The sequence below is a fragment of the Cyprinodon variegatus genome, unplaced genomic scaffold, assembly GCF_000732505.1.
Source record: "Cyprinodon variegatus isolate N-32 unplaced genomic scaffold, C_variegatus-1.0 Scaffold734, whole genome shotgun sequence".
NCBI lineage: Eukaryota > Metazoa > Chordata > Actinopteri > Cyprinodontiformes > Cyprinodontidae > Cyprinodon > Cyprinodon variegatus.
The window spans coordinates 75168-89653 of record NW_015151187.1 but is presented as its reverse complement, the minus strand read 5'-3'; the positions used below and the strand labels follow the sequence as shown (position 1 = coordinate 89653).

The 14486-nt window shown below is 38.3% G+C and overlaps 1 protein-coding gene across 1 annotated transcript in view; it reads left to right on the top strand.

Moving 5' to 3' along the window:
• The first annotated feature begins 763 nt into the window (after positions 1 to 763).
• Positions 764 to 14486, top strand: part of LOC107097929 (prospero homeobox protein 1-like) — a 44623-nt gene continuing 30900 nt past the window's right edge. Inside the window, exons 1-5 of the mRNA XM_015395290.1 lie at positions 764 to 944; positions 3506 to 3924; positions 4013 to 4594; positions 4748 to 5968; positions 12679 to 12786. Of these exons, the coding sequence (XP_015250776.1) occupies positions 3574 to 3924; positions 4013 to 4594; positions 4748 to 5968; positions 12679 to 12786 (2262 nt within the window). The 5' untranslated portion in view covers positions 764 to 944; positions 3506 to 3573. The remainder of the gene's footprint in view (positions 945 to 3505; positions 3925 to 4012; positions 4595 to 4747; positions 5969 to 12678; positions 12787 to 14486) is intronic.

Genomic DNA, 14486 nt, shown 5'->3' with positions numbered 1-14486 from the left:
AGATAGATAGATAGATAGATAGATAGATAGATAGATAGATAGATAGATAGATAGATAGATAGATAGATAGATTTTATTTACTCTGTCATAAATTTGTACAGCTCTCACTAGTTTTATACAGGTCCCATAAAAGCAGGCAATGTTTAATATTAATTTATCATCGATGATTAATAAAAGGGAAGCCATATAATAGTAAAAAATAGTAAAAAATTATTAGATTAGCAAAGATGAAAAAGTTAAAATTAAAAAAGATAGAAGATAAGAAGATAATTGTTACTTATAGCTTTTATCAATCGTTTTATATAAAAAGTTGCTTATTATTTGTTACTAACTTAGTTATAAGACTTTAGTTTATATATTTATAAAAAGGCAGCCAATATTTTAAGCAAATAAGGGAAATCCCAGTTCCCACTTACTCTCTCTCCTGTCCCTTCTCCTCTGCTCTATTAGCGCGCCTCTTTATAAATACTATCCAGTGACCAACACCCCCCCTCACCGCCAACCCGGTTCCTCGTCCTTATTGGTCAGGTGAAGCCGTTACCTCACTCCAGTGACGCAGCGTCTTCACGTATCCTTCATATTTTTTCTTTTTTTTTTATTCCTCCCTTCTTCTTGTTTCTTAACATAAGAGTCTTCCAGTCCGCTCAGAGAGGATAAAGCGGGACGCGGAACCTGGCGGAGGGGTGTGCTCGATAACCACACACTTTCCATCCCGGCAGGAGCGCGGCGCGCTGAAAAGCATGCACTCTCTCCATCTCTGCGCGTCCCTTTTCTCTCTCTCCCTCTCTCTCTCTTGCGCCCGCACACACACGCACGCACCTCGCGCGCACACGCGTACGTCTCCACTTGGCCGTAGTAAATTGCTGCATTGATCTCGGAGGCGAGTGTGGATCTGTCTCTTCAGTTTGACGGAGGGTCTCGGAGAGGCGCTGGGAAGAAAGAAAGTAAGTAAAAAAAAAGCTTATTCCTGTTTTACCCAATCCAGGTTAAGTTAAGCTTCCAGATGTCTGAGGCGGCACTTGTTCCGCATTCAGTTTGTCTCTATCTGCTTCTGTTTGAGAGAAAAACAACAACAAAAAAGTAGCGTTTACTGACGCACGTTTTCAAATCAACTAAAAACATCATTTTCATTTCTTTTTCCGATTAAAGCTCAGAGACTATAGTCAGTTTTTACTCTTAAATGGTTTTGGTTTAACATAAACGCCGCATAAGAGTCAAAAAATATATTTCTGGATGGTAATGCGCTCATCTTGGGAGCGCAGATTCATCCTCCTTCAACTGTCTAGTTGTTTAGAAGATGACAAATATCCCCCTATCTACAGATCTCCTGTGCGTAAAAGTAACAAGACTCCGGACTTAGAGACACAATGATGCCTTTTAGGTTAAGGACTACAAATTAGAATTTCAATCTAGATTTAGGTTAGATAATCTGAAGAGTTTAAAAACTCAAATAAATTTAAAGCAGTCAAATTTGGCTGAATTAGGTATTTCTGAATCCGAGTATTAACCATTCAGAGTTTAGATATGAAAATAACCTTTCCAGTCATTACCTGCATTTCACTTCTCAGTTGTGTGGTTGGTTTTCCTGCTCTTTAAATTCAGAGTCAAACTCAAGTTTCAGTTTTGACATCAAAACCACACACTCGCACTGTCTCACATCTCCTTTTTCAGTAAGTTTTACCTTTAAACGAACACTGCTAAATTTAATCTGCAACTTTTTTTTTTTTTGCATGTGTGTGTGTGTGTAAGTACAATCTTAACTGGCTTCTTTGGAATAGAAATGTTTGATGGTATTTGTGATTCTGTTGCAAAATGACTCTTTTTAGAATAAGATGTGCACAAATAACACCAGCAGAGAGGAAGGTGTGTATGCATGTATTGAGTGATTTAAAAATAAAACAAACAGACCTATTTTGGTTAAATGAAACAAACTTTTCAGGTCTTCTTAGCTAACATATTTCTTCACAACTGCATAGCAAAAAAAAAGGGTATTGTTTGAATCATGGCCTTGAAATCTCTTGCAAAAATATGCATTCTCGTAACTGGAACAACTCTGCCAGTCATGTTCGTTGGAGCTGGCAATGCCTGGATTTGGAAACAGTTTTAAAACTTCTATCCCTATTGTAAAAGATGCAAAACATCCTTTCATGTATGAACCACTATGATTTATGCATAAAATGAACTACAATCAGTGGGGTTTACAAATTTAAAGCTAAAGTAACAATAGCTGTTGAAAGGTTCTTCAAACTTCCACGGTGTCTTTAAAAAAAGGATTTAGGGTCCCCAAAGTTTCTGGTGCTAAGGCAAGCCATCTGAGAAATTCACAAAATATGGACAACTAACTGTCCAAACGGTGACAGATAAATAAAACTGTTGAAATAATTCATTTTTTAAAAGCTTTTGAACAGTTTAACTCAAAAAGGGACAGCTGCCCTGATTCCTTTTATTCTTCCTCTGTTTATCAACTTAAAACCTGAAACTTAAATCAGTTAAATTCACATAATATGGACAATTTTATTCGACACCTCTGCTCAGTTTCATGCAAAATCAACTGAAGTAAATCTATTTCCGTCTAATTGTTTTAATCTGCTTCTCCCTCTGCCTCCTGTGGTGTAATTTAAATTTCAAGCAAAACGTATTAGTTGATTTCATGTCAATAAAAATCGATAAATGGGTGTATTGTGAAATTGAGTTAGGTAACATTGCTTTAACCTCACTTGTTTACTCAAAAAAGGTCCAATGTCCATCTGTTTGAAGAACAAACACAAAGCTGGGTTCACAGCTTTACCTCCAGAGTACGCTCTGTCGGACTACTGTAGAAGTCATTTATGAAAAGTTTCACTTAAATAATAAAAGAGCAGATTTAGATCTGTATATTTCACAGGCATTGAAAAACAAGGTGATTTGAACAGAATTACAGGCTGACAAAAATAACCTTGTCTAGTCCTTTAAAATAGGTAAAGAAAAACACCTCGGGAATGCCTGCATCAGTTTAGACATTTACAATAGTGTCTCTTCTTTTTCAGATTAAAATAACTAATGGCCAGGAACTTTAGTTTGGTTTATGTTTTTTTTTTTTTTTTCAAGAGAGACAGTTAACCATCGAAACAATACACAACTTGGAAGAACATGTTAAATTTAGAGTGAAGGGAACACCTCTGGCATTAAGAACCAGTTGACCCGACTCGCTCCAAGATGCAGAAAACAAGATTGCCTCTTAAGGGGACGTAAAGGAAAGAGGAAATGATTTTTTGGTGCTTCGTTCATGTGGGAATATGTCCTTGAGCCATTTTAAAATATGTTTTTACTTTCAGGCATTCCCTTCGCTTAAAAAAAACAAAGCCACTTCTTGCTTTTTTTGTTTCTTTTTTTTTGTCAGCAAAATATAAGCCAGGCAAGAAACTGTTTGTTATTTTTTTATTTAATTATTTGAACAGTTTAAAAAAACACAAATAAGACTGACTATAATAACCCAATGGTAATTCATTTTGACTCTGTTTCTCAGCGAATCCTCTCACTGTGCGTTGGACTGTGAGGCCCCCCCTGGACATGCCTGTTTAGCTGCCCTGCGTGATGCCTGATCATGACAGCACCACCCTCCTAACCAGACAAACCAAACGCAGACGTGTCGACATCGGAGTGAAAAGGACCGTGGGTAGTGCTATATTCCCTCGTTCCCGGGAGACCCTGCTTGACGCCATGAACCAGTCACACGGCCCTGATCAGGATGGCGACTGCTCACTGGGGAGTCACGGCCATGGGCCCACCAATGGTGATGGGGAGAAGTCGAATGTACTCAGAAAGCTGCTGAAGAGGGCCAACTCTTATGAGGATGCCATGATACCTTTTCCTGGGGCTACTATTATCTCTCAGTTATTAAAGAACAATATAGGAAAGAATGGAGGGAGTGACTCAGGCTTTCAGGTACGAGTAAATCAGCAATATAGGTTAAAAATTAATGCTGTTTACATCAACAATTGACAAATAAGTAACTTTTTGTTCTTTTTTGCAGGGTAGTGGGGCTTTGTCCAGTGGAGGTTCAGAGATTCAGGCAGAAGACGCCTGTAGTAACTCTTCGCGGGACAGTCCATCTGACTGCCTTTCCCCTGGTCCTCCATTACCTCCTTCATCTTCTTCCTCCAACTTCGGAAGACCACTGCCACCCTCAAATCACATTTCTCACACCTCCACTCAATCCTTAACCTCCTTCGACTTGGACAGACTGTCCGATGAGCATCTTCGTGCCAAGAGAGCCCGCGTAGAGAACATAATCCGTGGCATGAGTCACTCCCCGTTGGTCCGTCCCAGCGGCGGCGACCACAACCAAGAAGGCAATCATGAGAATCAAAATGGCAGTAGCAACAGTAACAACCGCAGAGGGGAGGAAAGCGGCCGTCGTGGGGACTGCCCTTCCCTCTTAAGCTCTCCTGGTTCACGAGGTGGAGTGGTTGGCATCGGTGAAGTTTACAGAGAGAATAAGAGGAAGCAGCGTCTACCTCAGCAGCAACACAGTTTCACCCAGCTGGTTTGTTCCAGGCAGGAGCAGAGACAGGAAGAAAGAAGGCAACTCAAACTACAACTTGAAGACATGCAGGTAACCAGACCTTTTTTAAAAAAAAAAGGTCCACAATTTTTAGCCAATTGTTTCCCTCTTCGTTTAATTTCTTAAGCTTTAAATATGACATAAGAGTTCATCTGTGTTTCGTAAACAAATCAGTCTTTTATTTCTTTTCTTTTATTTGTGTAGAAACAACTGCGCCAATTGCAAGAGAAGTTCTACCAGATCTATGACTCTGAGACAGAGGAAGAGGAAGAAAATATAGTGAACGGACAAGCCAACCGAGGAGGGGACAGAGAGGAGGACGGCAACCTTTCAGAGGACAGCATCCGCTCCGACGGCCTAGAGGAGAGGCACAGAGACAGAGGACGGCACAGCCACGATGACCTTTCTGAACTGGACCCAGGACTGTTTCTCGACCGGGCTCGAGCCCTCCTCCGTGAGCAAGCGTTGATAGATGGAGAAATGGAGGAGGACGCTGACAGCAGAGAAGAGGAGGAAAGAAATGGAGAAAGGGGGGTAAAGAGGAGAGCAGTAACAGGAGGTGGGGGAGGTGGGGGTAGGCAGTTGGCCGAGACTCTGAAGCAGGAGCTAAACTGTGCCGTATCACAGGTTGTTGACACGGTTGTCAAAGGTTTTTCCTCTCCCAAACAGACTGCCAGTCACCATCATAGCTGTCACAGTAGCACACCAGCTGCACCTTCCTCTTCCTCCAACTCATCTTCATCCTGTCCACCACCTTTTGTGCCACTACCCCCACTTACCCCAGAGTCACGCTTTGGTGGCGGTAATTTGGCACTCAGCTTGAACGGTGAAGGCAGTCCCACCCCTAATTATCATTCATCCAACCAGAGGCTGCACTGCTTTGGGGATGTAATCATCCCCAGCCCCCTTGATTCCTTCGGTGGGCTGAGCAGCAGGCTTAGTGGTGTGCCAACACCCAACGATCAAACGGAGGCACTGCCATTGGTAGTGCGCAAGAGTGGTGGCAGCGCAGTAGAGACCACCAACCCTTCTCTTCCCCCCCCTCCACCTCCTCATCATCCCTCGCTCCACCCATCTCCGCTCACTGCTTCTCTTGGCTTCAGCCCTCCGTCATTTCGCCACCCGTTTCCCATCCCCCTCATGGGTTACCCCTTTCAGAATCCCCTAGGGTCACATGGAGGTGGCTACCCTCCAGGAACGAAAGACCACAGTCGGGTGTCCCCCGACTCTATGGACATAAACCGGGAAACTGTCAGCCTCAGAACCAAAATGGCATCTCTCGGAGGGGGCCACATGGGTCACCATCACCACAGACAGAGCTCTGAAAGCCAGCACGGACCAGAGGGCCTGTCGCTGTCCCTTATCAAGTCAGAGTGTGGGGATCTGCAGGATATGGCTGACATATCTCCTTACTCAGGCAGTACTGTATCCTTACCATGTTGATTGTTGAAGGTAATGTCTAAAAAAAGTCCTAGAAGAGTCAAACATTTCTTAAGTATTTTGCTAACTCATGAGTTCCCTGTTAGACATACTTCTAAAAACACCAAGGTATAGCCTATACTGATTTGGAAGATGAGCCTCAAAACTCTTGCTGTGATCCTGGATATTCATATTTTAGTTCTCTTGCCCACAAGAGTCACATTTTTCATAAAGGGAGGCAGCAGCAGGAGGCAAAGTGACAAAAAGTCTTTAATATCAATTAATCTGCATTAATTGGTTCCTGCTCTAAGCCTCTTGTTTCTACAGCGAGTAGGGAAGATGAAAAGGGCGCGCCGGGTCTTGCAAGAGGGGGAAGATTAAACAGGTCGCACGCTGCTCTCTCCAGCTCTTTTAAGTCTGTGCAGCAGGTTGTGTTGTTTAAAGGTGCAGGGTAGAGGCTAGTGAGCTCCCTCTTGAACATGCACACACACACACAGACACACACTGTTTGCACTGTCTGAGACACTCCGGTGCTGTTAGGTTCTCTTTCATCACAAAGACTTTGTACATAAACGCTCAAAGCAAATCATATTTCACTTTGTCTGAGTGCATGTGTGTGAGGTAAGACCTTGTTCACAGGAGCTCAAAGCTAATCATATTTCAAAGAGCATGTTAGAGGAGCAGGCAAATGTTTGGTTTTATTGACGGCAGCTCCCTAAAGTTGTGTGTAACAGATTTGTTGGCAATAATAAGGAAAAGAGTGTTATTTAAAAAGTGAAGTTCGTCTTTATCGTATTTAGCTCCATCTCCTTCACCCTAATGTTTTTTGAAACCCACCCACTCACTTTCATTTGTTGGTCCGTCGTTCTTAGTTGCCAGGCAGCTGTGTATGTTTAGTGCACACACCCATGCACGCAGAAACACTCCCCCCTCTTCTTTCATGGCGCATGCATGTGGACAGGTGTTTGCAGGTAGCTGTTTATCTTTTCATTCCTAACCTTTTATATGGGGGGGCATCTCCAGGCCACCTCACTTTGACTCAGACAAGAAAGCAAACAGGGACATGTGTACAAATGCGCACGTTTGAACAACAAAGTAAAAAGAGAAATAAGACTTTGAACCTGAAAAACGGGGACTCCTTGCAGCTGTGATGGGGTTTCAATTACAACGTCGTCTTCAAAGCTAATTTAGATGTTGCTTTCATGGAAAGACAAGAAATATTTGACGTGGCTCTTGATCCTGTTGAGCCGATTCATACCAAAATGCTCCTCTATTCATTTGTTAAAGAAAAACAAATCTTTGAAATGCTTAATTGATTTATAGACAAAGACTAAGCTTTAAAGCATTTTTTTTCCCGGTTTATTTTCAAAATCACATTCTTAATGAGCTAATAATTTGACAGAGTTCAAAGTTTTGAATTTGCCAATAGCTAAATTTAGTAAGTTTTGTTAGTTTGTAGCTTCACCATATGTACATCATATTTTTGTGCCGGAAATATATATATAGTTTGTTGTAATACTTAACATGAATTTTTAAAATTACTTAAAGTTTTTAAACAGTGCCATCAAAACCTAAATACTGCTTTTCTTACGATAATCCTAAGTAACATGCTGTTGGTTCCTTCTAGATTTTTCCAAATTTACTCTGATTTTAACATGGTGAAAAAAGGAAAATATCCATTAAAATAAAAAAAAATAAAAAAACAAATTGTTGAGAGAAAACTATGTGAAAAAAATCCAAACAAAATGTAAGCTAAGTACTCTTTTGAGTGAAAAACTAGCTAGCTTGTGGGTTGATAGCCAATGACTAGCTAGTACGGGTTACAAGTTAATAGGCAAAACTTACTTACCACATTTGGTTTGTAGCTTCATACATTCAGTAGCTTTTTCAAGTACAGTTTCTAGTTTCACAACTTAAAATTTATAAAAAAAATCACTTAATGTTGTAAACAATGCCATTAAACCTCAAAACTGCTTTCCGTATAATAGCGCTCAGTAGCATACTAATGGAGCCTTGTTTCCTGTTGTCTCTAGATTTTTTTTGACCAAATGTACCCTAATGTCAAAAGGTACAAAAAGTCGTACAATAAGAACATTAGTACTTAAAAAAAAAAAAAAGAAGAATCTAATTAAAACATGTCAGCTACCATTCTTTTAAGAAATAAAAATTCATTGTTGGTGTGTGGCAGCTAATTGCTAGATAGACTGAAAATGGGAATTTTTTATTTTAAAATGTTAATGTTATTGTCTCGATAACAATATTAATCTGATATAAAAAGTAAAAGACCCAATATAATGACACAATATATCTCTATTTTATTTTAATGCCTCTAAACAAATAAGATTAATAGGTTCAAATTGGACATATTTTCTTTTTAACCGGTGGTTAGAAATTTTGATGAATTAAAATAAAAACATAATTTCATTTGTACAATTCATCAATATCTTTTACCACACAGTTTGCAGTGATAGTGATTTATTTCCTTAAGAAATATGAATTATTATGATTATTGTGATTTCATCACACCTCCTGGTATAAATGTCAGCATTACCGTAAAAATAAGCAATATTGTCTAAGAGAAGGTGATTTAATTTTTCCATTTTCCAGTACTCTCTGTAATATTAATTCCTTTTGAACTAAACTCGTTTGCAAAGTATCAACAAGGGTAAAGGTGTTATTTATAAAGCAGTCACAGGGAGCTCTTTTCAACAAAAAAAATGTGATTTTGGCCAACGTTGAAAGATTTTGGCCTTTACTGGGTCAAACTGCAAAAAAGACAGCATCATCTCAAGGACTCCTTTAGGTCAATTTTCCTCGTTTCCAAAGCAACCACTAGGGAAGTATCTTTGTTCAATTTTCAAACTAAGTGAATCGAAAAATAAAAGACAAAATGGCAAATTAAAGTCACCAATATATAAATGATCAGTTAACTAATTAAGAATTTTATTCAAGTTGGGATGTTCCTATTTTTTGCTGTTTCCTCAAGACAGTTTGCAATGATCATCTTTCACCTGAAAGTCCTTTTTTTTTCTTCTTCAGCAAACACACTCAGGTCTCTGTATCTTTAATCCTTTAAATTTGAGCTGAGCAGATGTCCTCCATTCATATATGAATTTATCCCACTACCCTCCCTCTTTGCCTCTCAATCCTGCCCTCCCATTTACACACAAACCCCCACACACACACACCTGGTAACAAGGTCAAGTTACCGCTGGTATAGTGAGCTCCGCACAACTCCCACAGGCTCTTCGACAGACATGCGTGGGGCTAAACACAGACCAATAGGAAGGGAGAAGCGGACTAGTGGGGATGAGGAATGGAAGGAAAAAGAACATGTTGTTTATTAAGAGACCACCTTTAGCTACTATTACACAAAAAATTACCCAAAAACAAAGCCCAATTACTCATTATTCATCATATTATATCACCCTTGTTTACTCACAGTCCTGTTTAGTTTGTTTGTGTCGAAAAAACGGAACAAAATCCGGACAAAATGTACTGAACAAACGCGTAGTGACAGGTTGGTATGAATGTTAACAATGCGATTGTGTTTGTTTCGTACCCTGACCTGATGAATCCACCTCTAAATGAATGATGGATCGCGCCGAGATTTGTTTCTACATTGTGGCCGCATCAGGGTACTTTCCAGATGTTTGCTTGATTATGATTCGGAGAGGTGTATGATTATAAGGAAGCCCTGAAAACTAAAATATACCACTTTAGCATGTTTTTAGATTTTATCCTGTGCTTAGATAATTTTTTTTAATACCACTATTTTCCAGCTGTGGATGGCCCCTAAGGTTTTCTTTATGTGTGTCTGTGTGTGTGTGTGTCTTTCTGTCTGCTAATTGACCTTGCAGGGGGCTCCATTGATTGCCTCATCTTCTCTGATAGATTATAGGCCTTTTAATGTGGTGGGGAAATGGCAGCATGGTGGGGCACAGCTGTTGCCACGGCACACAAACGCACTAACACTCACTTGCTGTTAGACACACATGCTCTCGGCGCCCCTGAATTCAAGGCCCTCAAAATTATTATTTTTGTCGCAGAGACTGTGGGATGCAGGGGTGTTTTTGGGATTGGATCAAAAGCCGGCAGGTGCTAGTGTTTGCTTTGGGTTTAAACGACCGGATTCATCGCAACACCAGGACATCTTTGTTTATATGAATTTAAGCTAAATTGGGGCATGTGATATACAAATGTATGTTTTCCACTCAGTAATGAGTCAGAAGGTTCCAAAACCTTCCATGTAAGTCTGTTTTAGGCCATACATGTTTATCCAAACAGAGTGACCTCTTTTTGCCTTTTCATATTCCAACCATCTCAGCCCTTTCACATATACTGCAGCTTTGGTTGCGTTGTACTCGACTGTTAAATGTATGCCAAAAAAAGCAAAGAGACAATTTCTTCCAAGCTTTTACAAGTTAATTCTATTGATAACGATGTTTCACATCCACATTGACAATTTAAAGCAACTTTCTCTAAAAGACTACTGAATGGAAAAGCTGTAGAGTGACACATAGGTACCAGATCTCCTAAAAGTATCTACATTTCAGCACTAGTGGATAGAGAATACGGAAGTACTAAATAAATCAATAAAAAGTGTTGAAAATTTCTGAGATAAGTGAATATTCCCTTGAATTGAACAGGTAAGACCATTGTAATAAAATGACTTACATTAGATAAATAAATAAATACATCTGTTATTTTGTTTTAAATGCATAATATCTAATGATCTTACTTTAGAGACACAGATTGTCTTAATTGTTTCACTAAAGGGTAAATACTTTTTTTTTTTTTTTCGAAAAATCTTATTATTTTTAGATCAGTCTTTGCAGTGTCACATCAAGGGAATGCCTCACTGCAAAAAGTGAAATATATTTTCTTGAAATAAGTGTGTTTTACCCTGAATTTGAGCAGGTGAGTAAGACAATTTTCCATTGGAATAAAATAATTTAGGTACAAGTGCATAATAACAGATTATCTTATTTTACACTTTAAAAAACCCACATATTTACATGCTGAAATTAAGGGCAAATATTCCTATTTTAAGATTTTTTTTTTTTGTTATTTGTAAATCAGGTTTGGACAGATGCTGCTAATACCACAATCTTGTGTCAAATATGGAGCTGGATTGAACTCAAATGATTGGTTTGATCAGCTTGGTGTAGATTAACATTGTTGATAAAAGAGTAACGCCTTTTTTTAAAGTATAGGTGACATTTTTTGGATTTTTATACCTTTTTAACATTATAAATTATGAAAATTCTGAACTATCAAGAGAAGAAAAGAAAAGGTATAGTGGAGGATGTTATTTTTCCGGGTAGATCATCAAAATAAGTGGTCCTCCTAATTCTCATCATTCTGTTGATATGTTTACGTAAGGATGTCCTACATGCTCGTCCCCATTTCGACTTAGCAATGGTGAGGCTGACATAGTGGAAAAATTGCAAATCGTCTTTTGGAAAGTAAGCTTCTATGAGCGATACAAACAACAACCTTTAAACAAAAGTGTGCACGAGGAGAAATGGGCACATGCATGCTCTCGCACACGTTTAATAGTCGTTCCTTCTTAAGAACAGGTACATGGCGGGTCTATAGAACATTTGTGAAAATCCTCTATTATGCCTTTAACCAAAAATAGGTTTTTAAAAGTAGATATGTCGCTTTCTCAGATTTCTTTTTCCAACTTTTTTTTTTTTTTTTTTACTTTTTCAAAACATATTATATGTTTTCAAGTTTTACAAATGACATTCTTCTTAAACCGGGTTTTACAAATCATATTCTTGTCACTTGAAGCCCCTTTCAAAAGCTCGCTCTTAACACACATAAACCAATATGAATATTTTTGCTTGCATCCTGCAGACTAATAGAAATGCTTCTTCACTAATAACTCTAGCCTGAAGCCTACCCACTGAAGTGGATAGAATGTAATCTGAAAAATGTAATCAATAAAATGCAATTGTAAATTAAGAAATAAAAAAATAAAATGTTAAAAATTAAACCAGATTTCAAAAATTGTAATTGGAAAAATATATAAAAATAAGTGAAAACAAAAAAGTTCCTCTCAAAATCTTTTTTTGATGAAGTTTTTCAAGGTTTCATTTTGGAATACATCCTTAAATGGAGCGAACAACATTCACTCCATTTAAGGAAACATACCCCAAATGACTGACAGTAGTGTGAAGACTTATTAACAGCATGTAAACAACCTTTTCTTGCTAGCTAATGGTTTCCTAGCGGAGAGTAAAATATTTCATACTTGCTGTTTTTTATTTGGCTATATTTTAATAATATTTTAACATTAAAGTTTCAATAATTTAGTTTTATTATAATTGTTTTGAGGTCAGGTTAGATTAAACAGAAAGTCTAAGACAAACACAGCAGGCATTCTTCATTAAAAGCTTTACCGGTAATAGTTTTTCTTCTTTTTATTTTTGTTAAAATAAAAAGATTTTGCAGGGTTTCCATTTTTGTTCTTTAAAATGAAGCTCAGCTTCTAAATGCAGAAAAGGTGTAAAATTATAAATAGCATGATTTGTTATTTCTGTGTTAAGTTTCTTCAGTAACCATAAAAAATGTCTTAGTTTATGTGTCTGTCTGAGCTCTGTCGAGTTGAAAAACCTCTTCATGTTTCAGAACTTGGTCATTTGAAGTGATGTACAGTAGATTATAAAAAATGTTTTCCTTTTACCTCCTTAACATTCATGTCTCAGATTCAGGAAGGCTTGTCTCCAAACCATCTGAAGAAAGCCAAGCTGATGTTCTTCTACACTCGCTACCCTTCCTCTAATATGCTCAAAATGTTCTTCTCTGACGTAAAGGTAAGACCAGATCTCTTTGTTTTTTTGTTTTTTTAACATTGTCCTGTCTGGCGATGTGGCGATAAGAATAATTGTCTTGATGCCAAAAAGATAGCCCAATAGATTGTGTTTTCACAATTGGAGCAGTACGGCTATCACCATAGCGTTCCACTTGTCTTTGGTTTTAATCCTCCATTCCCTTTTGTGAACATTGATCTTCTTTACTGCTTTCTGGTTTGACTGTTCTTTTATTTTCTCTTGGATGATAAGCAGTTTAAAAGATATTTATTTAGAGGTAAATATTTCTATTAAAAACCTCCTACCTTTGATCTGTTCATACATTTCCCATAAACTTCACCATATGAGTAAACTACATGATATGCAAATACGAAGCAGGAAAGAGGGAAATTGGTGGTTTATAAAGTTATTTTTTAGTTAAAGCGAAAAGTTTCATGCACATCTGTTTTTATTCCACATACAATTTGGACTTTGCAGAATAACTCTCCTCCAACTCCTAAGCTCAGACTGATTGGATGGAGAGGAGGGGTGCAAATTGACAAGAATCTAGTGTTACGCTACATATCACGATTTATCCCAATTATTGTGATATATAAACAAAGACGATATATTGCGGCTATTAAATAATTCAGCTCTGGAAAAGCCAACAAGATCTTTATATTACCCTGCAACAGCTGGGAGTGGAGCAGCCGCATAACTGGTCTCATGTGTTGAACTGCCAACTAGTTGCTGGAGATTTAAGAGTTATATGAAAATAAGACACTAAAGTGGTTGTTTGCCAATATATACATTTTTTAAACATTTAGGATCTGTATATTTAATCAATACCGATATTGTCAAATTAAATACCAAATGATATTTGACAGGATCATGTTTTTTTTTATTTTTGGGAGCATCTTTGAGATCCAATATTGATGTCTGGTAAAAATTTCTAATATAATCTAGGTTTGGACTTTGACTGGGCCATTGCAAAATATAAAAGTAAAGTTTAAATGTAATTTGGCCTAAATTATTCCCTTATAGCTCCAATTTATTTATTTTTTTTCATGATGAGCCTGTTTTTAGCTTCTTTTATCTTCCCATCAACTCCAGTATGCTATAGTACTGCATTAGCCTCGTGAGACCATCCTGATCTCGCGAGCTTTCAAGGTTTCACTCGCAGATCAGTCTGGCTACTTTCCGTTAAAGAAAATTTGGAGCAGTTTACCAAACGAACGTCCAATCAGCGTTGGCTTTAAGGCGGGTTGAGGTGTGACGCAACGAGAAGCGCGACAGTTCAGTTTAAAGAACATGGCGGCTTCAGCCGATGAAACTAGCGTTAGCGTGGTTATCGAGCAAGTTTTATCGGCATTACAGAGTATTTCTTCACTGAAAAAACATAAACCACAAATATTCTTTGCCGACATGTTGCTTATTTGCTGAGCTAACGAGCCTTTACCTGCAGCAGCAAGAGTAGCCTGGCTTGTGGTTGTGTTTTCGTCGTCGCTCTGTTAGTACGTCATATGCTTCGTTGATCTGATTGGTTTATTTTGCCCGTCTATCACCAACATAGGCCAATCAGCTAACCAGTATTTTCGCCCCTTCCCAAAATTACTTCAACGGAAGGTTTCCAGATGGATATGCGGAGCAAATCCAGCAAATCCATCTGGCGGAGTCAGGTTACTTTACTTGGTTCACCCTTACAAATCTGATACGAAATCAGT